At 36.6% G+C, this 26,415-nt stretch overlaps 2 protein-coding genes across 14 annotated transcripts in view; one reads left to right on the top strand and one right to left on the bottom strand.

Annotated features, from left to right (window-relative positions):
• The first annotated feature begins 418 nt into the window (after nt 1-418).
• LOC118263050 (protein angel homolog 1) lies at nt 419-14,357 on the top strand. 4 transcript variants are annotated; one of them, XM_035574820.2, is made up of 10 exons: nt 419-580; nt 3,777-4,269; nt 4,510-4,643; nt 4,988-5,145; nt 5,544-5,708; nt 9,455-9,666; nt 10,042-10,131; nt 10,663-10,783; nt 11,110-11,315; nt 11,608-14,357. In XM_035574820.2, exons 2-10 carry the CDS (start codon nt 3,965-3,967, stop codon nt 11,774-11,776), a joined length of 1,560 nt encoding a protein of 519 aa, XP_035430713.1. In that variant the 5' UTR covers nt 419-580; nt 3,777-3,964; the 3' UTR covers nt 11,777-14,357. The 4 variants fall into 4 exon arrangements, with proteins under 4 accessions (XP_035430713.1, XP_035430722.2, XP_035430704.1 ...); XM_035574829.2 differs by having other exon boundaries at nt 428-580; nt 4,130-4,269; XM_035574811.2 differs by having other exon boundaries at nt 526-679.
• Nucleotides 14,358-17,551: 3,194 nt separating this feature from the next.
• Nucleotides 17,552-26,415, bottom strand: part of LOC118262972 (potassium voltage-gated channel protein Shaker) — a 347,989-nt gene continuing 339,125 nt past the window's right edge. For 9 of the 10 annotated variants that reach the window (XM_035574773.2, XM_050704033.1, XM_035574717.2 and 6 more), the window contains one exon: nt 17,552-25,601. The gene's annotated coding sequence lies outside the window, so the exon portion shown is untranslated. The remainder of the gene's footprint in view (nt 25,602-26,415) is intronic. The other variant, XM_050704032.1, reaches the window with a different exon arrangement.

The raw sequence follows: 26,415 nt of genomic DNA, 5'->3' as shown, positions 1-26,415 counted from the left end.
AAGTATTTCGTTTGCAATAGGTTGAATTATAACTTTTTAAGACAGAAATACCGTAAAATCTTTAAAAATAGAATAATCGTGATAATTGCATTATTCGTACACCCAAGAACAGCATCCAAAGATTTCCCAAAAATCTTACGGGAACGGAAAATACAGAATTACGCGCACAAACCCGCGAGTAAAATCTAGTAGGTAGGTAGTAATTTTATTACTGTGGTATGGCATGTCGTAGCGCCGCCATCCTCCAGTCGGCTGCGAGCACATCACCCAACACGATACGACATGCAAGTCTGTCACATTGTAAATATAAAACATGAAACCGATATGCTTTTTAAGTGAGAGAGATGTGTTAATTTGTGTAGTAAAATAGAACATTGGCTCAATCCAAGCTATAATTTCCAATTTTACAATTATCAAAGTAATAAAAATAAAAATAAAACATCGCTTTGGCTGTATGTCGAGATACCTTTGCTTGTTCGTCTGACAAGTAGTAACCACGGAACCTCCCTAATTTTATTGATTTTCTTGTCAGCCATCATTGACAGATCAGAGACTGAGACACGATACGAAAGGTCGACGGGTCAGTAAAAATGTATTTTTGCTGTAGATTTTAAATGTCCGTCATGGTTTTTGCTCTTTACCATTAAATGCTATATGCTATGGTTTTGTTTGTATGCATGTAAGTTATTTTTGTTCTCATTTAAAATGTTCTGGCTGAGTCAAAATATGTTGCCGTTGTTGCTATGTTTGTCGCATTTTCAATGATTTGTTTTTGTGTTGTATTTGGCGAAATAATGTTATATAATTGATATATATATGTCGATAGTAAAATTATAAATATTTGCCCGGCTTTCCACTTGGGGTGGCCATTTTTATTTGTACCTTAATGAATTATTTTATTTTAGTACCATGTTAAGGGAGGGTTTATATATTTTATTCATTTAAGCAATGTCTTATCTTACCCACAAATAATATCGGTATGAACTAATATATATTTCGTCAGAGATATGTTTTTTTTTGTAATACATATATGTTTTACTGTACCGCTGTTAGGCTATTGCTTGTTATATTCTTATCTGTATTGGCTGTTTATATATATATATAAAATATATAGTTTGTATGTGAAATAGTCATTCATAGTTACCGTAAGCTTGTTAGGCATCATCGTAATAGCTAGGCATGTTGTATGATGCTAGATTGGCAGTGAAATCACTTGAAAACCCTTGCCAAATCCATCCACACCTTAAGCGATGGCTAAGCCAACAACACATTTGACAGAATTTCTCACTTTTATGCCTTTGTCTTAATCAAGATGTGTGTTGTATTAACCCCCAGTATATCCGGAACATAAATCTTTATGCCCCGGCATACGGCGGGCACACAACGATATGTGAGACAACATATTTTCTTTTGTCTCATACACCGCCAGACAAAGAAGTTGAATGTAACATCCTATGGATGTATCCATTTTACAACGATTTAGTTTCTTCTACCTTAATATTGATATTCTATACTCAAACGTAGGTATTTATTAAGTAAAGTGATATTTATATTGTTATAGAAGCTTTTTATTGCATCTGCTTGGTTATGAGTGCATTGTTGTTGTCGTAGGTCCTCGGTTTGACTCCTGTGATAAAGTATTGTTGGAATTTTCTAGTGCTAGGGTCAAAAACTGTATAGACAGCCGACAATTAATCTACTTTGACTGCAGACAGAAATATTTTGACGGCATATCCTCCGCTGAAGCAGGTCACCGATGGCCTTTGCAGATGTTATGGTGTTAACTTCTCGGACGTCATATAAATTGCTTTGTTGGTGCCAAGTCAGTTGACAACATGTCCACTATGAATTCAATAAGACATGTTTTGTGTCTTTAAGTTTAAATAGTTTTAGTTTAATAGTAGCTTATCAATATAATACTTGAAGATAGAATAGAAGTTATAAATAAATTATCTGGATTAAAGTTAATTATGTGATGTTAAGCGAATCATCATCACAGACTGACCATACTAACTGCCGCATTCAGAGTCATTGAATGGTTACTTAACCCAGTCCTTAGTGATTGTTTTCGATACGAAATCGTCACTGAAGAATAATTTAAGTAATCATTAAATGGCTCTGAGTGCAGCAGCAATTTAATTACATGAAATAACTGCAAACAAAGAAACTTGCAAAATATATTGGTAAAGACATGATCTTGCAGTGTTGGTACTTTTAATTTTTATTTTAGATTGAGATTCTATTCTTATTTTATACATTTATTTATTATGAAATTAGTATTCATCTAAAAAAACGGTTAAAGAGAATGTGACTTGAATAAATCACAACCTTGTTTTGCAATTAAAAACTCTCCCATTATCTTATTAAAGTCCCAAATTGCAATAAAGACAAAATTTTGGACGGCGCAATTAATTTTTTTTATTAATTTTCGCGAGTGATATGGAAATTTCGATGGCCGCCATTACGAGACGCCATGTCTGAAAAATCGATTGGCGCGCCAATGGCTAGAGGTAGTAAAGCACATTGCAATCACGCATGCCTACTACCTGCTAGTTAGAAATCAATCAGTGTTTCGAAACAGTGTAATTATTCGCGATGGTATAATTATGAAATATTTTTATAATAATGTTAAGTGAAACTTACCATAACGCCATTTCGTATTACTGCCAATGTTGAGCCATTTTCTTGATCTAGGAACGTAACTGATATCGCGCTTTGTTAGGTCTTTAGCAATTGTATTGAGAATATTAATTAGATACACTACTACTCTACTATTTTAGTACTTAATGCCAATTTGATACCTATTTTTTTTTTATTGAAAGTCTAATACCTAGGTAGGTGTTGACTAATTACAAAGATTAATCGATTTCACAATATTTTCTGGTTTAAGGATACATTCCTATTATATTGCATGAAAGAATGAATTCACTCACATACATAGAAAATTGAATTAAAAATAAATGTATGAGTAATAAAGTCTAAAATCGTGGATATTATTACAAACCTTATAGTAATTACATAAAATATTTAATTGCAGCTCTTTCTACATAATTTTCACTTTTTTACACAATATTAATATTTTTATGACAGCGGGAAACTGAGGGTGCAATTGTAACTCTGCCTACCCTATTGGGTGATAAGTACAATGGCCCTCGTTGTTATTAACCTTTTTAGTTTTGGGAATAAATCAAACCTTTATTTATTTTTGGTGACGGGGGGACCTTCAAAAGGCATTTTGGGGAAAAACTAGGGAGTGTGGGATTTTTACCGCACTAAAACCTCCCCAGTGGCCACCATCTGCACCTAAAGGAGGCACCGGGACCTCTTAGTAGACCAACCCCGGAGCCCCCGTGGTGCAACGCCTGTTATGGCACGTCCCTATGGAGACCTATATGCAGGGGAATAAATCAAACCTAGGCATTAACACTATCCGCTATTAAAACTAGAGCTTATATGCTACAATAATAGAAAAAAAATTGATTATGAGAGATAGCAACACAAGTTACACATAACAGCTTGCTTCAATAATAGTATTTAAAACCATAGTGTTTGCAATATAAAAAAAAAATAGATGAAAAAAAAATAGCAATTAAATAGAATGAGACATTGCTTATGGGTTTACGCGCACATTGAATACATCATTGCATTTTAAGCATGTCACACAGCTACATGCCGACATTGTTATGTGATATTATTAGCAACACATCATCTATTTGAATTTGGGGGAAAAATTAAAATAATAAAATATTTCAACATAAAAAATGATTTTGTTTCAGGATGCAAAACTAACAACAGAGCAAATTCCATGTCTACAATAAATTAAACATAAGAATAGCATATACCGAGGATATTAGTAATGCATGTACATGTACAGAATGCTCTTATAAAACTTATTATAGTAGCTAGGCTAGTTTGAAAATATAAATATGATTTGTATAAATGTAATACACATACGTAGAAAGCTATGCTGAAATTGACAAATAGTTTTTGCAGATATTTAGTGTTTAAATGTGAAAAGGTTCACAAGGCTCATGTGAGGAATATCTCACATTTGAATTACAAAAGGCAGCCATGTGGTACCGAATATATCAGTTTAAAAGTAACTGCACAGTTCCATTCGACCCAACAGTTGCGACAACACGGCCAGAGGAAGAAGAGGCTGAAGATTAAAATTCCGCCATTTGCTAATGAGTCTCACGAAGTAAGACCAATGAGTCAACCAAACAAGCCCTCGCGGCAGCACGCCAGCTGCGGTGGAGACTTCACTGTGTAAGGCCTAAATTATTTATATTTTTTCATAAAATATCAATTGTAATATTATAAACTAAGAGTGTGTATTTCTTTGGGGATTTTATGGTAGGTAGTTATGTTTTTGTGTCCGGAGATACCAAGTTATATAGGAGGCTGAAGAATGATACACTGGTTTTTTCTCCTACTTCGCAGGTGAAGCGGTGGTAACAGCCAGTTTATAATGTGGTTCTACAGATGAAAATGTTGTGTGTGTTTCAGTTCCACAGACGGTGAAGAAGATTGGTGGCAGTACACTAGGGAGGCGGGATATGCGGGCGATGGTCGGCCTCACAATATTCCACCAGACTTCAGGGTATGGGAGATTTTAGGAGAAGGCCACGATCCTAGATATGGTATGTATTTATTTTTTAGTAGTTTAACATTTTATGTAGGCTCTGAATAACATTTTCAATACATATATAATAATATATCTATTGAAAAGAAGGTTCAGAATATTTCAATTATTATACGTACAGTGTCACTGTGTCAGCCACTTTTGGAAATGGAAAGCAAAACCATTTTCCACCAGACCTTTTCCAACTACTTCTGAATTTCAGTAACTTATTTTAAGTTAACTTCACAATATTTTAGAACCTTAGTAACTTTTGACGAATATTTTTAGAAGGTCAGCTTATAAATGCTATCCTAGTATTAAATACATAGAAGTACCTACATTAATGAGTATTGTTACCAACAGGGGCAACTTTCACCTTTAAAATTCTCTCGTACAATGTACTGGCGCAGTACTTATTGGAATCCCACCCGTACTTGTATACTGATTGTTCGCCTCGCGACCTGAAGTGGAAGATGCGAGCCGCGCGCCTGTACGACGAGATCACACGCATGGCCCCAGACGTAAGTTGACTACCTATCCCTATAACTTCGTTATTATTGTTTTCTATCAGGCTGTAATGTTGTCATATTACCGCCATATTACACAAACATTTTTTAGTTTTAACTATAGTACTTAATGAGGTATCGGCGACATTTTAAGTGAAGCCGGCCGGTTTTGCCTGACATTTGTTTTTGGTGACAATACGCGACTAAATATGTCCACTCCACAGTGACGCCCGACAAAATCGTAAGACTTTATAAAACTTCGCCATGTCGAGCGTCACGTCGCGCCCATTTCATTGTGTTGAAGCTATTGGAATTCCTATCTCTTCAGTGTTGAAACTTGCAACATTAAGGAGTATTCTGGTATCGCAGAATTTAGGCGTGATTTAATGTATCTATATCTTTGTTTGTCCTAGGTGATATGCCTGCAAGAAGTGCAAGTGTCACACATCGACAGCTTTTACTCTAAATTCGAAAAAATTGGCTATTTCGGCCTTTTTAAGCAGAAGACAGGCCACCGGCAGGATGGATGTGCTATTTACTTTAAAACATCGGTGTTTCAACTGACTGATCACGTGCACGTAAGTTTAAAAATTAATTACCTAAAATGAGATCGAAACGAGAGCGCGTTCGGCGCTTTGATTGGTTGATTCATTCTCATCGGCCAATCAGAGCACCAAACCCGTTCTCGTTTTCGTAAAGAAAACTCGTAGGTACTAAGGGTACAGGACCCATATACTTCATACTAGATTAATAATGCTTATTGTCTGTCACAGTTGTTTATACCCTGTATCTTGTACATTAATTCAAGGTTTTAAAGCAACAATATACCTATATTTTGCAAACACTTTCTATATTGTTTAGATTGTACCGTTTCGTACCTACCTGTGTGAAAATTTCTAAAGAACTTCATATGCTATGCGTGGGAATACAAGTAGTAAGGACATTAAATAATATAAGATCTTCTGTAATATTTTTATAGATGATAAGTATAAGCGTAAGTGCATAATTTATTAACATATTTTGAAGGCTCTGCGATTCATATTCTTACTATTTTGACATGAATGATAGCTGCTAGGCCTGCTAGCGAGAAAACGGCGAGTGTGTGCATTATTTTTGTTTGTAAATGTTTATTTATCGTGTTTTTATTGCTAATTAAATTTAACTGTAAAGTGTACCTCTGCGTACCCCTTCAGTTATTAAAAGGCATAATAATGGTGTAAGTTTTGTAATTGCAAAAACTTTTTGATAATTGGTATGGCTGCGTTAAATTGAAAAAGAAATAAAAAATGCGAGCTAGAGGGTTAAATAAACTTTTTAAGAATTGGTACGGCTGCTTATTATATAAACTTTTTAATAATTGGTACGGCTGCTTATTATTTAAACTTTTTAAAAATTGGTACAGCTGCTTATGACGCAAATGCCTCGGTACTTTTTTATGAGGGGAAACCATACAATGACTTCTCTCGCCTTGGGCGTAGCGAGAGGGTGTGGTAGACTCATACTGAATAAAAACAATCCCGTTCCTACTTTGAACCGATGCTCTGGTAAACCAGTTAGGTAGCTCCGGGTCGGGAAGCCACGGTACCTACTGTATTGTCTGATGATCTGATGATATTCAAATTTACATAACAAAGCCTATACACAGCTGACATTGTTCCCAAAAATAGTCCCAAAAAATAGTGTCACACAGTTCAAGTTCATTTGACAAAATATTTTCTGTCGCTACGCACAATTTTCCTTGTTAGTTTTCCTCCCGAATTTCACAAGACGGGGACTTAACAATTGGTCTTTACAATTTGTTTCAAGGTTGGGAATGATTTGAATTACAAGGTTTTGGTTGATTGTTTACACAAGTACCACTCATTCTGGGCAGTTCGATGTTTTTTTCAAACACTTAAAGTATTTAATAGTATATGGTTATATGACATTTTTAAAGGCGCATTTTATAAAAAATATTTAATAGAAGCGTTTAGGCTGAAAAAAAATACTATGTTTTAGCTGGTGGACGAATACATAATAGTGATACTCATTGGTAAAAAATATAATTTTTAACCATGAGTGAGAGGCGGGATACCATCAAAAGCTAGTTTTACTGGTGACGCATTAACTATTATCAAAGAATTTAATACGCAATACGATTTAAATATGAATGAAATCTTTATCTTGAGATATATGCGACGCTATTATATCTATTTCCTACTATGATAACCGATACATGCGTCGTTACCTATCATATACAATACATGTTTAATGTATCCAATCAATGACGATTGATAGATAATCTAGGACAGAATAAATTCTTCAATTTACACTATCCTCACATACGATGGTATACCTAATGCGCTCTAACAAGGTGCGGCTGACAGATTCAGTAACGTTTCGTATCACTCTTGAAAGTTGCTGCGATTTAAAAATTATGCCTTAATATTTTAGCTGTATCACATTCGTATTATGTTAAATCATTCGGATGCGTAGTTAATTAAATTAAAACCAACCGGAATGTTCTAGTATTCAATTAAAATCTAATGAAATGAAAAATAAAGTAAAGTGTTATGCGTATAACGTAAAGCCATAGTCGTGTTTAGTGATGGGATGTACGGCTACGATGGATAGGTAGTCGATGTTTTTTTTAGAATAAAAAACGAAAATCGTGCGTCGTTCAATTATCATTCTTAAAAAACCTTTAATTATGTGGGTAAATCCACTGTAGACGCGGCTCTCTCTGCCCAAACCACAGTGACATTATCTGAGCAGAAATATGTAGTAGGCATTTTTCTAGACATTTCCGGCGCCATTGATAATGCGTGGTGGTACTATTCCAACATATACAAACTAATATATCCTTGTTTTCTTTACGGTTCTGTAAAACTGTAACTCTGAAACACCTCAGGGCTCGGTCATAAAATATTTATTTTGACAAGTATATACACGTAGTTAGACTGCACAACTAAATAACACACACATTTAATAAAAAAATTCAAGAGAATTAAATGTATGCTGCGAGTATCGATAGCGATAAAAAAAGATTTTTCTAATGTCCATCCCTAAAGAGAGACGTCAACGTCATACTGGCATCTGTCAGCCGCACCTTGTTAGAGCGCATTAGGTATAGTAGTACTATGTCTGTCTTTCTTTAGCATCTGAATTTCTTGAAAGACCCACAACGCACCTGAAACATCTCTAGTGTTGTTATCGGTTGCGGCAATTGCTTACCATCAGGTGATCCTGTGGTCGTCTACTAGTTTTCGTTCTCTGCTATCGTTTTAATTATTACGAGTTTATTGTTAAAAGCCACAAAATGTGAAGTTACGATAGGATTTGTTAGTACAGTAGAACTCCAATTATCCGAGCTCCGACTATCCGAATCGCCGATTATCCGAATTACAAAAATTGTCCAAAAAAAGTCTAAGTGCGCTATTATTCTCCCCCCCGCGAAGCCAGTGTTTGCGCGTCAAGTCTTGACTTGACTTGTCTTAACTTGCCGTTGTGCCTACACTGACTTCCCCCCGCAATTTAATTCAATAAAAAAATTGTGCAATATCAAAACGTAGCTTTTATTCTCTTCAATGGTAATATTTTTTTTTAAATATCCGATTATCCGAATATTTGATTATCCGAATGGGTCCCGGTCCCCATTAATTCGGATAATTGGAGTTCTACTGTACCTATTATTTATAACGAACATACATTTCGTTTGGCTTGTTAAAGCGTTTTGAAGTTTATAGTAAGTAATTGGTGCATATAAACGCCTACGTAACCGCCACTTATTACCAATTATATAATTTATTAGCCTCCGCCCTCGGCTTCACCCCCGTAGAGTGTAAATAAAAAGAAGCAAAAGTTTTAAGTGTAGGAGGACCGTGCTTTGGTACAAATGAACATACCTTTTACTCTCCGAATGTGTAGGCAGAGGTTTACATATTAAGTATTAATTGCCGTACTCAGAGTCTAATAAAGGTTGCTTAACCCAGTCTTCCAATATGGTAGTAAGTGACTTACTTTGCCCCATTTTGATGCTTTTGAGTCGCAAATAATATTTATTACCAGAAAAAACTTAACGACCGAATTGTGAAACTCTTCCATTTCGCGAACTCGATTTTATTTATTTGATAATATTTACTGCATAGTTTACATTTACATCGTAAGAAGCATTTGTTCGGCAGCAGACGTATAGGTACTATCCCGGCTGAAGATAATAATGATTTTTGATAATTCACCACCACTAACGTCACGCCTAATACCCTCGAAGGGGTAGGCAGAGGTGCACATTACGACACGTAATACATATTTTGATAACTCATCACCCCTTTTTCGTCTTTCGCAGGTTGAATACTTCCAACCTAATCTTCCGATCTTGAACCGTGACAACATCGGGCTCATGGTGAAGCTGATGCCCCATGACCGTCCTTGCACCCCCATCGTGGTGGCTACCACCCACCTGCTTTACAACCCTAAGAGGACCGACGTCCGCATCGCACAGATGCAGCTATTCTTGGCAGAAATTGATCGTTTTGCTTACTTTAACAACGGGCGAGAGTAAGTTTATAACTACATACTTGGGAGCAAAGAAACTGAAACACTAGCGTTTCTTTTATTTGAAACAACCATATGTAACTTTTAAGAAAGTGATTCGTTTTACAACGAAATACTTTTATTTTAAAGATAAATTAAATTGCCTTTCATAGGAATGATAGGACTTACTTTACCAATTAAGAAAATATTTGTATCAAGAAATGAAAAAGAGAAAAACACTAGTGGCTTCGTTTCTTTGTTCCCAAGTGTATATTAAACTTTTTGAACCTGAAGTATGTCTTAAAAATGCGACCAACGCTTAAAAGGGACAGCAGTATTGTCTTAGAAGTTATTTTATGTATCGTCATGTAATGTTGTGTGTATTTACTTTGTTTCCAGATGTGGCCACCTGCCCATTATACTGACTGGGGATTTTAATTCCACTCCTGATAGCCCAGTAGTAAAGCTGTTAGAGAGAGGCCGCGTAAGGTACGTTGACGTCACAAATTAAACCATGATTTTATTGAGTTCCAAAAATGCAACATGTGATCCTCGATGCCTTTGGTTGGGCTTTTCGAAAATTGACAGAATAGAATACATACGTCCCTACCATGAAGCAAATACTAACAGGAAATTTCATAACTGAATTTCTCTTTAAAATAATGCGTTACGTTTTACGGGCAGACGTAAAAAACCGCGCCTATCTGTATTTTCTATCTGGCGTTATAATATCATTGGGAGAGGTTTAGAGGTTTAACATTTGTTTTGTCACAGCGCGCACAATCACATCATGGCATCTCGTCTTTGGACTTGCTTCATGGTCAATAAGGAGGGATGATTAAGGGATTACACATTTAGATAGGCTAGCAGTGCTATGACAGGCTGGTATAAACCTGGCCCTTGTAAACTGCATTACCACCTGACAAGTGGGGAGATAAGTGCAATCTCTTATGTAAAGGAGGCCCATAGTCCTAGAGTGGTCTGTCTCGGACTGTTTAATAATGTAATATCTATCCACAGCGTGGGCCAATTCCGAGATGGTTCGGATTGGCGTCGAATTGGCGTGACGGACAACTGTCAACATCTGTCCGTTGTCCTGGACCGGCAGATAAGGCGGTTCACTCATTTTAATGACACCCAGGTAAGTAGGACATGACATCTCTCTCTCTCATCTCTCATGAGTAAGTGTACTTTTGTTTATATTCCGGATTTGAAATGAGATCGTGACGATAAGTTTGTAGGTATCTAAGTTGTGAAATAGTAGTATTTTTTTTTCTTTATTATGATGTATCTACACTAACTACCTTTCCTTGAGAGTTGTAGGTGCCTTTTACAAGCATAGAATTTCACATACACAATATGGTACAAAAAGTAAAAGTTCCTCCTTATATTAACAGCTGTAGATAAAAATACAATATTTTGCTGAAAAAAGGAAATTATGTATTAAAATCTACATGTTTTTTTTAGATTTTCAACTCGACTTACTCCTTCTGCGCGAACCCGTGCCCCCGGCCACCGATCCCCGTCGAACAGTACAGCGGGATGTTCAACGCTGGAGTCATTGGGCACTCCCTGAACCTCTGCTCCGTATATGAGCCTTACATAGTGGACGGGAGACTTGGAGTAACCACGTTCCAGGACTATTGGGTCAATGTCGATTATATCTATTTCAGGTAAGGAGTATAGTTTCTTATTGACCTCATCTTGTAATCACATTTACAAATTTTTATTTTATACTACACTAGTTACTTTCGCGCGGTTTCACCCGCTCTGCTTGTCTCCTATTGGTCATAGCGTGATGTTTTATAGCCTATATATAGCCTTCCTCGATAAATGCACTACCCAACACAAAAATAATTGTTCAAATCGGACCAGTAGTTCCGGAGATTAGCGCTTTCAAACAAACAAACTCTTCAGCTTTATAATCTTAAGTATAGAAGTATAGATTTTAATATTTGTTTTCAGCCGTTTCAGCTGCCTGCACCTGATCAAACGCCTGCGTTTGCCAAACGACGTTGACTGCGAGGTACTGGGCCGCCTGCCCAACCAGGTGTATGGATCAGATCATCTTGCCGTGGCCGCAATCTTCGAACTTCGTCCTCCCATCCAACAATACCCTCCAATGGCATTATAGAACCAGCAATTCTGTGACACAGCTGGGCCTTCGACCTCGTTCGGTTATCCACAACCATGGTATACCCAGTTCTAAAGGAGCTTGCCAAACGAATTTTAAATCTGTGTACTTTTTTCATATACATGTTAGATTTTAAGGGTTTGTACTGACATTGACTGATAAAACGACTTTGGTGCTGGGCGGTGACAATTATAACTGTAATGTGATAACTGGGTGAAGTACTACTAGGTAGTTGCCGCCATTTTGTTTTGTTTGTTATTGTCAGAGGGTGCTTGTGAAGGGAAAATTTTATTAGGAATGTTGGTGAAAGCACCTGGTAGATTGTAGTGCGGACCGTTGGTTGGCGGCCAAATTTGATATGTCAATCTTTTTATAGAATGATGTCTTTGACGTAAATTGGAAGACTAACGATGTGCAAAGCAGGGACGGTCCGCTAGTCATAGGTACAACATATAATGATAATCAATTTTTAATAGTATTACTAGATCCAGACTTTTTATATTCTTGATGTCTTTTTAAATAATTCCGTAGATTTTTTGAATAATAATAATAATTGTAATTGGTGTCAATTTTTAAATATTATTATGCCATTATAAAAATAAATGTGTAGTGTGAGTGTAGTGTAGTTTTGACAATAGTCGATGTAGTTTAAAATAGTTCTTTGATGGATTCCACTTAGATATTATTATTGGAACTGCTATTATTTATTGATGGTTAGGCGTAGTATTATTATAGTACATTTCAGGTTTTAAAATCGTTAATTAAAATTTTTGGTAAGGCAAGCTGCTGTGTCACAGAATTGTATTCATTAAGTAGTCGTAACTAGTCGTCTGTATTCATTCATATTTATATGTATCTGACTATCTATTTAACGAGGCTCAAGTTTTACTGTAGTCGATTAGTAATTAAATTACATGATAATATTTAATGCGAAAACAAAGAATTTGGTAAAACAATAATTTTTGGAAAATATTTTGTGGTAAGACCTCGTGAGGACTTTCTGACTGGTAGCACTTGTCATATACGTGTACATATACATGTATATGACTTGAAATATATGTTATATGATATATCATATAGCATGTAGTAGGTATTAGTAAAGATGTGTGGTAGTAATTGTCAAATCTATGTGATAGCATAACATTTAGTTAAGATTGACGATGGACCCTACATCTTTGTTGTACATATTTTACCAAATCAAATTATTACTATTATCTACTGATTTTTACCTACATAATAAAAATATTTCTTCTATAATATTTAACATTTTGACATTAAAATTATAATCGATTTAATACGAGCTAATGGAAAGACAGCAAGGTCATTTTAACTATTTTGAAGTAGTAAAAAAAGATGTTTTTGCACAAAATGTTAACGAACAGGTGATAAACCGACATGTGTACCACGAGCAGATTTGGGTGAAATTTAGCGTGTAACGTTATGTTTATAAGTTAACGTGCGATACGTATAAGAAAAAGGGTGTAACCACTTTTTAGGTGACCTGTATTCATTGTGGATTCATGTCAGTATAAACAAATTACGAATGGGGACTATAATTATTATAATCGCTGTACATATTTTGTATTACGTAGATGCTTATATGTAGATCGTGATACTTGCGACTCAGTCCACATAATAATATTACTCGTTTCCTGCCGTTCTTTGCTATGTATGGTTGTAGATTTTAAATGGATAAGCAAATATAAAAATGCGCTTCAACTTCTGACAACATAAAACCATTGTTACCATCCAGTGAACAGATGTAGTCTGTCTCACAAGAGAGCATCATTCCACCTTTCAGATTACCGTTGGAGCGCCTTAGATGATTACTTTATAAAAACCAAAAAGTACTTATCTTTTAAATATAAAGGTGAACATATCGTACACTCTCTTTGTATTAATATTTAAATATGTGCTGACCTAATTTTTAAATGATGGAAAAATATTTTGGAACTCTTTTTAACTGACTGTAATATTAAGTATTCTATTTTAGAGCATATCGAATTAAACTCGCTTTTTATAATATGTATTCTTAACATATATATGCTTTTTAATTCATCAGTGTAGATGGAACTAGATGTAACATATTTATGTAAAAAAATAATCGTTTGATTGCCACTGTCCGAGCGTTAACGCGTCGGCGCGACGACCCTTTATGCCAAGCCACAAATTTCGGTCAAAATTCGAAATTTAGATTCCAAAATCTTATTGATAAAGTACTAAATGATCTTTACTTTCGAAGTAGACTGCCAAAAAGGCTCAAAATTATGATATTTTGGATTTCTTGTCGGCTATAGCTGATCAGTGACTGGCGTAAGGGCAACTCGTTTTTCGGCTACAAAAGCCGCCCGTGGCTTTCAAAAGGTTAATGTAATGTGTAATGACGAAACGATGTATCTTAATTCTGTATTTTCAAATTAACAGAATTTTTACTTGATTTATTAATTTATTATATCAGGTTTAAGACACTTGTTGGGACAACTATTTGAATAGGTATTTTGTTTTGTTCATATCTTCAGGCAAAAGTTGTATATTTGATTTTTATTTTTGTTGACGTCGCGGAAAATAAATGTTTTTTTTACATTAGTGTTTTATTTCATACATAGGATACCTATTATGATCGTGATGTATTTACCCGACTGCGCCAGAAGGAGGGTTATGTTTTTCGAGAGTATGTATGTATATATGTATGTATGTATGTATGTATGTATGTATGTATGTATGTATAATTGTTTGGCACGCCCTGCAGCCTAAACGGCTTGATGGATTTTGACTTGAGAGGTGTCGTTGGATTCGTATTTACTGTGAGAGTGACACTGGATATATCAAAATAATAAAAAAACGAAATGGCGGATTTTTGGCGCTAAATTCGAATATTTCTCACTCTCTAGCCTGAACGACTTGATGGATTTCTGCTTGATAGGGGTCGTTTGATTCGTATTTACTGTGAGAGTGACACTAGATATATCAAAATATAAAAATAATAAAACTAAAATACCATAAAATAAAAAAGGTAATTTAAAAAACTAAAAAACCCGACTGCGTTTCTTTATAATATTTAAATGAAAAATCCCTAAAACAAGAAAGTCATCGTAAAATTGAAGCAGTCGGGACCCAGTCTAAAAAGCCAGCCGTAAGTATGTGCCCTCACTAAGTTTTCATATTTAGAATGGGTCCCGACTGCTTCAATTTTACGATGACTTTCTTGTTTTAGGGATTTTTCATTTAAATATTATAAAGAAACGCAGTCGGGTTTTTTAGTTTTTTAAATTACCTTTTTTATTTAACTTCTTTATCACACTGATAAAATGGGCCAATATGACTTATTATAATATTAATAAATGTCACCAAATCTATCACCATATGATCAACCAAAGTGAAAGCAGATGTACCCACGCACTTAATACACACACTTCTTATCATAAGTCGCAAGAGTCCAGGTGGATTGTATGTAAACCCTGATAATAAAGTGCCTGCTTCTGGGAATTGACTTCAAGACGTCAAATGACCAATCACAGTTGTACCTACTAGGTGCAAAGATTTCATCAATACAAATAATTGAAACCTAAACACAAGGTTCACAATGATAGTGTTTCGACCGTGGGGTCGAATCGTCATCGCGTAGTTATCATAATTATATAGATCTTTATTAAACTAAGACAGAAAAAATACGATTGTAAGTTACCTTTACGGTTATCAAAAGGTTCCCTCGATTTTCCCCTAGGTTTCCATTGTTAAACCAGTGATATGGCAATGAGATCACCTCAGGTTTTATCGCCTGCTTTCATTACAGCGGTAAGTCCCCCCATTGAGGAGTGGCTTCAGAGACGCCACGAGTCCTTACCTACCGTCTGACACAGATGCTTACCCGACATGGGAGTTTCGGAAGGTACCTGTTTCTGTTAGGGTGGGAGGAAACGGAACTACTAGTTCGAATTTGATAATGTTTTTTTGTGTTGTATCACGACGAATCTGCAAATGGCAGTTGCTTACAATTGGCGCCGCCCATGGACACCCGAAACACCAAGCCAGCCTTTTGAGTGTTAGGAATTTGAGCATTGTTGGGGATTCAGGGATTAGGGAGATTGGGGAGGGGCTCCAATCTCCTTCCCGGTAACTTCTACCACCATGATATCACTCGGTTGTGGCTGGCACAACCGTGCCGAAGCATGGCTTTCCCTCTCTTATGTGGGTTGTATTATCAGGTGATTCGTCAGCGCGTTTGCCTCCTATTCCATGAAATAATCTCCGAAGACATTTACCTCTGCATTGGAAGACGCCTTTAAGCTCATAAAATGGAAAGGATCTGACAACAACGTCTACGGTAAAAAAAATCGCTGGAGGATCTTTGCACAATGCTCGCTGACCTCTGTCGAATTTCCCAACAGTTAAGGCTTCGAATGAACGTGGACAAGACGAAAGTCATATCGGATGCTCATAATATCATGTTACGCCCTGTTAACTGGGAGCTAAACCCTCGAATTGTCGACGAATATTATGTATAAGTGACAAGTCGTCCAGTTCCGGTCAAGTCAGAAATGAGAAGATCCGTAAACAAACTAAATTCATCGAGGTAGCTCAGTGGATTAGCAAGCTGAAGTGGTAGTGCAAAGTTTGGAGAACTGACAGCCACTGGGATAGGGAGTTTTGTGAGTGAAGGTCACGTAATAGCAAGCGCAGTGCGCGATACCTATCCATAAGGTGAACAGATGACCTCAATAAGGTTGCAGGAAGCCGCTGTAAGCGCGCTTCCAACCCCTTTAATCTGGAAGTCGTAGTGGGTGGCCTATGTTCAGTAGTTGATGTTTTGTGGCTGATAATAACATATCTATCATTGTAAGTCAAGTAAATTTGGTGCACCACATGCTCCGCATGGTCCCCCGAAGTCCGGATACGGAGTCGAGGTCTAGTTTAACGTCCGCGGGTAAGCTCGCAGTCTCGGCACGGAGCAGTAATTATTGGAACCTAGATAGATAAAATTATACCTCACTAAAATCTTGCAGTTATAGGTAGGTACTTCACCCAAGTTCGCCGTCAAACTCGTACAATAAATATTTCTATATGCAAAATTCCGCAGGTATAACTTAGATTTCACGATTTTCGAAATTTTCTCAGTAATTGTAGGGAGTACCTATTAAATTGACTCCAGTGTGCTGCAATAGGTTCAATGTCCAAATTCCCTATTACATTGGGGCTATATACCTAACTTAACTGGTAGAAAGTGGGTATCTCATTGTTTGGTTCACAGACACCTCAGCTGATTCCTTCAGGGATTAAAAGGTGAAACGTTGTATTGTGTAATATCGTGTAAGCATATGAGGTGTGTTATATTATAGCATAAGTCTTATATTATATGTTATTAAGTTTATATGTGTTATAGCATAAGAAATGCCTTTATGTGATTAGGTCTACAACTCATGCGTGGTAACTTGAGTCATGAGCCGCGTAGTGTAATAATTGTTTGGAACTCAATTCACATTTGTTTTAGTATTAACTATTAAGTACTATAAACTCGTATGAATAAGTATGATGTTTATACATTGCAATTAGGTCTAAAGTTAGACACAGGTAGACAGTATACTTAGGTACGCATAGCAAGGTGAAGGGTAGTACTGTAATTTGAGCCATAAGTCAAAACACATACAACTTAATTTTAAAAGATCAATCTTTCAAACGCAATACTTAAATACAACTTATGGGTCAAACTAGAGTATGGACGCAGAGCGAGTATACAAAAAAAGTCGCATTTGAAGGGACATAAATGAAACATCAATATTCTTTTTATTTAGTCATTTATACAATTTGGATTCACAACTTATACGAAAAAAATCATTCTTACAGTACAGCATAGTACTGTCGAGTACAACTTAAGTACAAAAATTGGAAAAAAGCTCCAGATATAAGTAGGTACCATGGAATTTATGGAAACAGGATCGTTAGCAATATAGTTGCGTGTTCAAGTTACTGGACTCGTAGGTTTTATTGCCGGTTCGGAGACGGTTTCTCGACCAATGCATACGTAACTGGTTTGTTTCATTCTACATTTGTTTGCAAGACCATCTTGCAATACAATACACATACAAGACCCCAGGAGAAAACCACACACATTTTTTGAAACCAGAACATCACCTTTTGATATTGAAAACATTACAATTATAATAACCGAACAGTCTCCGAACTACCAATAAATCCTACAGTCCACATCACTCACAAAGTTTTCAGAAAGTTTTTTTTTACGATTTACGCATCATTCAATAACAGCTCTGTTTTTTTAATTAAGTGTATATTCAGCCATCGACAAAAAGACGGCGTTTTAAGCGTTAAGTTACAATTTATTCGTAAATACTATACCAATGAGCCTTCGCTTCGCATGACAGATGCTGTAAACAACCACCACATTACAATTAAATTATAATTGATCACTGGCCTTAGTGACTCGAAATATATACACCGTGTGGCGAGTGTGATCTAGAATAACTGAACAAAATATTATATTATATGATCAATGTGTGGATAGTTTGTGGATGACGTCATTGTGACGTTTCGCAGACGTATCGTGGACTACACTCGTGTGTACTAGCAATCAAAGAGCGTCACATTTAATTCTTTCAGTATCTTATTAGTATGCAATTTTTAAGCTGATGTCATTGAAAATTATCTTTTTGAGACGCTTTCATTGGTTGATTTAGAATAGTTATAGCCTTCTTTAATAATCGTTAGTTAATACGTCACGCGTGTCAAACAAGATTTTAACTTTTATTACAATCATTTGAAACATAACATCCTTTGTTATTACAACTTGTAGGTACATAAAAACCATCTGCGCTGTAGTTCCACGATATCGTCCGATTGATCTTAAGTTAAGTTCCACAAACTAAGTACTTATAATGAAAACAAAGAAATGTCTTTTAAAACAAATAACTCCTACTATACAGGACTGTGAATGGAATCGCTCGTTACAATTACCAAATAATATATTCGCACGTACGATTTGATGAACTCCGAAACAGACTCATGAACGCAAAATCACGAATAATTATATATTTTTCATTTAAATACAAGTTCCTTAAAATGGCGAACTTCAGCGGACTCTCTGCCGATGGTGTCGACCCTATTATCAACATTTGACATTGCACCATTGATTTAATATTTGAAGTTCTTATCCCAATAGAGGATATAAATTTTAATATAGGTATTATATATTCAAGCCAAGACGATCCGTACTCTCTTGCTCTCTACCGAAGTCGATAAATGTCAGGCTTGCAAATTGTTCAGTGTATACGAGGGAATAGATTCCGAATTATGAATATTTATCAACTCCGATAAACTCGTAACACATATTATAATCACACATAGTTTACAAGATTACCACAAACACTTTGAATTATTCTGATATTAAACTCTAAACCATCATGGCAAGGGGGCAATGCAAAGTTCAATCAAACAGACGTTGTTTCAATTATACATTTACAATTTAGAATATCATGTTGGTGGGTACACAGGTACATAGCAGGTATGTCATGTAGTAACCGAAACAACATCAACAGCTCAATGCGACCGACCGACGCCCTAAGTACAGGTACGCTTGTTTCACGAGCGATGGGACCGTGACAAATTAAAAAAATATTAAAATCGGAAAATTTGTTCTTAATTAAGAATATTTATCTGTTGCCCGATTATTGAACCTATTTTACATTAACTATAGGAGCTAGAAAATGGTATATTTCCACCATTACACCTATTTATCTAATAATACTGGATGGATATTAAATATAATAAGTTATCGCGAAAAATTCTGATAATTTCATAAGATCTCATCATTTTTTTTGTAAGTATACTAGTCGAAAAAGCTCTTAATATTATATCCTTAATGTTATGTAAGAGGATAATTGTAATTATGTATCTAGAGAATTCGCTCGAATTTAACTTACATTACGTGATGAAAAATACAAGTACTTTTACATATCATTAAAATTCAAAAAATAAGTTAAGCTCGTAGCTGGCTTAATCAGTTTTATAGTTAAGATATAGGCGACAAATTAATTTGACCAATATTTCATTTTTAGTTATTAGAAAAACACGTGAAAAAAGGACATCACTCAGTCTTCACAAACTCATTTTATTTTAATTTAAATACAGTTTAAAATATTGATAATAAATGCAGTAGAGTCGCAATCATCAAGATTAATGTCTTGGCAAATTGACTCATTGTTCAGATACAAATAATTCCTTAAAGATCATTTTTCGTTTAAACATCCCTGTAATGTTATGTCATAAGAATCAATGTCAGTTTTCAATCAGTAATGCGTATGTTAGCATCAAATTGCATATTGGTTTGTAGAACACGCAAGGTACTGCCTGTTGTTGGTTTTATTGTAGGCGTACAGAATAATATTTTAGCGAAATCGTAAGAATGACTATATGATTAATTTAGTATTAATTTAGATTAACTATGTGAGTTCCATAAAAAATATAGTTAATTCTATTGGCCGACATTTTTGAATTAAGCCCAATTTGGGTGATGTCCTCTTTACCGCATACTTTGTACACTTAACGTAATAAATGCTTTGTAGAACAATTTTGGTAAAAATAGCCAATCATTAGTGAATTATAAATAAATAATGTAAAATATTAATCGATGCTAGTATAAATACGATATCCAATTTGTGATTTTATATCCAATATGAACACGCTTTGACCTGGACGGAGAGGGGGCCGGTGAATAAAGAAAATTATAACTACAAGTTAATAGTGTATAGGTACGACTGCTGACTGTCACACTCCTCGTAGGTGTCAGTGAAAACAATAAAACACGGCGTGAGCAGCGTGACAAGCCATGACACGTTACATTAATATTAAGTTCAGCACTGCGATCGCTATGTACTGGAACAAGCGCAATAACACGCGTAAAGGCATCTATAAAGAAGTAAAACTGGCACATTTTTATAATAACCCGCAAAACATGTAGCGAGGTCCCATCGTACGTTTCGGAATTCATGCAAACACCACGGCCACAGTCGTCCCTCAGCCGAATAATCAAGCAAAACATATCAATCATCCTTAAAACAAAACAGATAGATACCACACACTGCTAAAAGTTTGCAGATATCACCTAACTATAAATCCTAAATTAAATTCAATTTAATTTACTCATAAAATTACTGATTATAGTTGTTTCCTAAAGACCATATTACATATAGTCTGTCATAACGGACATTTCAGACTTCTTAAAAAATTTAAATTTTTTCCAACTCCTTCCTAACTACAAGATTGATATTTAAGTAGTACTCAAGTAAATAGAAAATCGTGATTTCTCCTGTGAAATCTATGTGGTTTTACTATCTACGATAATTTCGTATTTTCGTCTCTTCAACAAAATATTATTTCTTTTTGGGGAATGTTATAATATGAAGTGTGATGGTTGAGAATTTAATCTTTCTGCTTGCACCGGGCCCGTGTTAGCCGCCTCTGTATACATACACTACGTACGAAATATCAACTAATAATACTGAGCGAAAATTATAATACGCCTATTTTAACTGGCGTAACTACAATTTTGGCCAACTTGAGTAATTCACAATTTACCACTATTCTGTTTCTTGTTTATGAGAGTCGACCACACAGGTCTTACAGGATCCTTCACCCGCGGACCTTCCAGCTCGAGGCCCGCCGACACTGAGGCCGCAGCCTGTGCGCCCGGCGCTTGCGCGAGCTGGTGGCGTAGCGCAGTATGCGCTGTGCGCCTGCGCAAGGAACAGGCGGGCCTGAAATGTCGCCACCATTTCTTAAAGTGACATACCACTTGTGACATCTGTGCGCAACAACGCAGCATTATTGAAACTGCAGACAAGAATAGAGATTGCGGGGACTAGTTGAACAACTGCGACTATCGACCGATAGAAGCGCTTTCACAAATGATCAATAATAAATCTGTTAAAAGTATATAGATTACAATCGACCAAGACTCATTTACACCATATTTCTAATCTACACAGATGTACGTTTTGAAGCGCAAGGAGTCTAAGCTGAAGACCGTTTCAGATCTCGTAATAACCTCATAATTGTAGTTTGAGATAGATTTGTAAATGCGGGAAATTACTAGTTAAACATTTGCTATGAATAAACAGATACACATAATGTAAATGAGATTTAGTCACATCTTCACATCACTCCGTAACTGCAACACAACAAATATACAAACACCCAGTATAAGGGAATAAAACAAATGTGATCATTCGGCATCGAGTAGTTACTCCAATAAAAAGCCCTTCTTTGGCTATATTTAATTTTTGGAACAACGATCATTGTATTCAGAATCTTGAATCAATTAAACCTACAGTTTTGGCACAATGGGCCCTAAGGATCAAATGGTTGCCACACCATGCTCGAGGAGACCAGGCTACAAGTGGAATATGATATGTTTTCTCTTTTTTATTTAACTTCCAACTGTAGGGATTTAGATTTCAATATTGTAAGGGTTCCATTTCAGATTCTATTTTAAGTCATTTAGAGTTGAGATTCGAGTGGCCCAAGTTGTTTATTATATTAGGTATTCTTACTTTGAAATAGGCCGGACGATTGCTGACATAAATAATATTGTTCTTTACGTGTGTATGTTCTTTTCACAGACAAGAATTGATTAAAAATTGGTGGTTGGCTCAAGGAGTAAAAAAGAGTGAGCGGGTAAAACCTGGGTGTTCAGTATATCTGTGGCGGAGTTGATTTGACATTGCCGCGTTGCAGCTTCCTTCACAATAAAGATCAAAAAACAGGACCCGTGTGCTATCCATTTACATAAACTATATTAAATATAACATAATGTGCTTTCTACACTATAAACTTGATACATTAACATTGATTGACATTGACATTCAATAAGTTCGTCGCAACAGCCTCGGCGTTTACGTATATGTCGCAACATGTAGTATATGTATATTGTCCACTAATTCCAAACATTTAACATAAATCGAATACATTGACCAATGAAGTGGCTACCTACATGATAGTCTTCACATATTGTAAATCTGTTATATGTACTACTACTATAAATGACCGAATCCTTTGAACATGCGATACTTTCTGGTAAACTGTTCGTTACATTCTGCAAGGAAACAACGTTACATTCACCGTCACATAGCACGTTGCTGTGACGGGTGCAGTAATTACTCTGCAACGTTACTCCTTTTATTAGCGCCAACATTTCCAATCAATCGCTCCTGTACCAGCCAATACTTACACAGCACAATCAAGACTATTATAATAAATTAATTTGCCAAACAATTCGTATCTAATTGACAGACATTACTGATATATTCACTACAACGAAGACACTCAAAATATTATAATGTATTCAGTTATACATGCTTGCCCTACTACAACAATGATTGTTCGAGTCGGTATTTGTCCTTGTATGTCATGGCCGAGGTTGAGCGTGCGCTCTGCGTCATTATCTTAGCGAGTGCTCCAACAGTCACTGAGGCTCTACAATTCGCTTCTCCATGTCTATCAATTGCTCGTTCTCTGCAGTAAATATATATACAAAAGAAGAATTACAGTATAGCACATCCAACAACTGTATAAATATAAATATTTTACCTAGTTCTAAACGGTTCTTTTCATGGCTCAATCTTCGCGTTCGCGATCCTGCACCGGCGAGCCTCATAACTGTTAGAGCTTCGCATTACAATTTCCTATTTTAATATATTACAGAAATAGTAAATTTTATTATTAATTAAACATCAATTAACACCGAAACACTGATATTGAGTAATCTAACATTATACATCACATCGAATGTTCATTGAAGGGAAATGGTCAGGTTTGAAGCCAATTTAAGATTACCACATTGATCGGACATGTGCTTAACGAGGTCTCGAGGCTCCGGCATGTCGGGGCTGTGCGTGCTGCGCAGCGAGCAGTCGCACTCGTCCACCGGCTAAGTCGTTTTGTGCAAAAGTCCTTTATGTGCGAGACTTACACCGAGTGAACCATGGATTGCTCGATGCCCAGCAGTCAGCCTGGATCAAACAGTAATCCTGTCGTTGGCCTTATTGCAAAACACTGGCTACAATTGGATCAGAGACATTACATACCCAGTATAAGGGCAGCACTTAACCTACTATCAATATCTACTAAACTACACTAGACTATAATATAGGGCGTAAAATATGTATTTTTACTAGATGTTTAAACGCTATGAAATGTGACTGATATGATGAAATAATTATTTCGGCTGTAATCTATACTTAGTAATATCAATTGTCTCATTTACAACTCAAGAGTAAACAAGTCCATGGACAGACAGACGGGAAATATGGAAAATAATTTGTAATGTTTTCCAGTACTCCTCCAGTTGTAGATGTGGAATCAAGACTTTCAGTAAATGCTCATAGAGCTGAGATTTCTTTGAAGTTACAGATTTGGTTTGCGACAATCACCTGGTTTACAATAGACATTAGAAGTACTGAGGGTGGTGGTGAAGAGTTGTAGCCGAGAGGAGCTATACTGAGTACAGGGTGTTGTGAAACCACCGTTTAAAGTAAAATTAAACGCGAAGAGGGGGTCCGTTGTTTTGAGCACTGCTCCATCGATCGAATTGAGTCTGTCGCATGCCTTACTTACAAACGTATATTAATAAATTCACTTCTTTCTAGATATGTTTAAACTGTCTACGCTAATACAATCATCGTGACTTTGTAAACGACCGAAATATAACTGTCCTCGCAAACGAGACGTAGCACTATCGGCGCACACGGCCTGTGCATCCGCACGACCACCCCTATACAAATAAAGGTAATAAATTATCCAAACCATAAGAATAGACACGATAGCCAAATACGCTGTCACATTACGCCTAGAACATTAAATAATTAGAATAGCCGAGACTGTTGCACGACGTGGACTGGCCGCGAGGGCCGAGGGTAGGGTTACATTTATATCCGGATACTCGTACAGTCACATGTGACTTGTACAGGAATACGTGTACGCACAACAATAACACAACATAAACTTCAATATACGGTAACTTATTCTAATATATTTGATCTGGAGATGATTTGTGAGTCCCATTGCTGTAGTTTTTATGATCACTGAGCTGTTTCGATTGTCTGAAAGCTTCACGCGGTTACCGCGTGTGTGGACGGCGCGCCTGGCCGGTCGCCCGGCAGGCCAGCCTCGCACCCCCCGGCGCTTGCCGGTGTCGCCGAGCGTGTTCGCTGCACGCCCGGCCGTAGTGCGCCCGGGGAGCCGGTCCGGAGGCCGGCGGTTGCCGCGCCGTGCGCTCTCCTCTCGAAACAACTATTTACAAACTATGGTCAAGCGTAACGCAACACTTGGTAATGTCTTCTGCGAACGCAACTATAGGCCTATGCTGATTATTTTATTTGTCACAAAGAACCTAATAATTTAATCTATTACACAGTGTTGATAATGTTAGAGGTGAACGTATAAGCTTATTTAAGCATCTTGTATATTTACAAAATCCGCGGCGCTTCGGACTCAATCGTCAAGCATATTTAAAATATTTTTTATTGTATTTTTATGATATTTTTTTGAAAATTAGTTCCTCCTAATTTATTATTCCTGAGTAATTTAACCAGGTTTGAAGATGCTGAAAGCCGGTACGTTATTGTTCACAATTCATTATTGTTTAATTTTGTTGAGGGTGTTTGTTTCGACGAAAACAGTAGTTTGGGTTAGGAGCGGCGAACTCATGCGCTGTTCACACGTGGCAGGGCGGCGGGGAGCGCGCTGGCATTCTGCCGCGCCACACTGCCGCTGCGGCGTCGTCGCGCCGGCCCGCCACGTCTGGAATGATTTCGGGGTTCTATTTAAAAAAGATATAGAGTACGTTCATGAAACACATTTAAAATAACCAGGCCATCATTTCATTAGGGATTGGAGACACAGATAAGACGTAGGATAAGTTTACAGGACGACACAAACTAAAAACGAGCGGGAAGCACCACGGGGATAGTGAAGTGACAGTACCCATGCTTCCGTAGGTCACAGAGAGACTTCGTTCGTATACCTAGACCTAGTACCTACCTACACAGACGCTTAGGACCGCTACGAGCGCTACAAGTGCTACGAGCGCTACGACGTAGCGGCTGCAAACTAATCGACTATTTTCAATGTCATTTAGGTACCGGTGACCCGTCCTGGCTTCACACCGTTACTACTCTGAATGTTCTTTCAAATTCTTCAAACAGTTATTCATGAATTAGTTTAATACTCAAATAGTTGTTACACTGCCTAGCCAATACCAGTGGTACGGGACACCTGGATCTACGGATTGCCTAGCGGGTTACCGGGGTTCCGGCTTCAAGAACAGGATTAAGAACGGGGTGGTTTTTAATCAGTAAGAGTCTGATACTCCCTCTCACGTCACCCAAGGCGAGTGAAGTCATTAGATCAATTTCCCATCTCAATAAAATGGTAGTGTATAGATAGACCTAATTTAAGCTAATCTGATCAACACGACCACGTTTTATACACATATATACGATTTTGTACAGACTAACCATCTGGTAGAATTATTGCGACAAAAAATACAGTGTCTTATAGCTTTAATGTAACCCCACCTTGTATTTCAGTGATTGAAACTTACAAAATGTGTTTAAGTTTAACGATTTAACAGA

The sequence above is a fragment of the Spodoptera frugiperda genome, chromosome 25, assembly GCF_023101765.2.
Source record: "Spodoptera frugiperda isolate SF20-4 chromosome 25, AGI-APGP_CSIRO_Sfru_2.0, whole genome shotgun sequence".
In the NCBI taxonomy this organism is placed as follows: Eukaryota; Metazoa; Arthropoda; class Insecta; order Lepidoptera; family Noctuidae; genus Spodoptera; species Spodoptera frugiperda.
This window is presented reverse-complemented; position numbering and strand designations above follow the sequence as displayed.

Excerpts from the sequence above, each read along its gene's own strand:
- LOC118263050 (XM_035574820.2), top strand. The coding sequence starts at position 3,965 with ATGCTGAAATTGACAAATAGTTTTTGCAGATATTTAGTGTTTAAATGT. Across the intron at positions 5,709-9,454 it reads AACTGACTGATCACGTGCAC|GTTGAATACTTCCAACCTAA; the intron begins GTAAGTTTAAAA and ends CGTCTTTCGCAG. Across the intron at positions 11,316-11,607 it reads GTCGATTATATCTATTTCAG|CCGTTTCAGCTGCCTGCACC; the intron begins GTAAGGAGTATA and ends ATTTGTTTTCAG.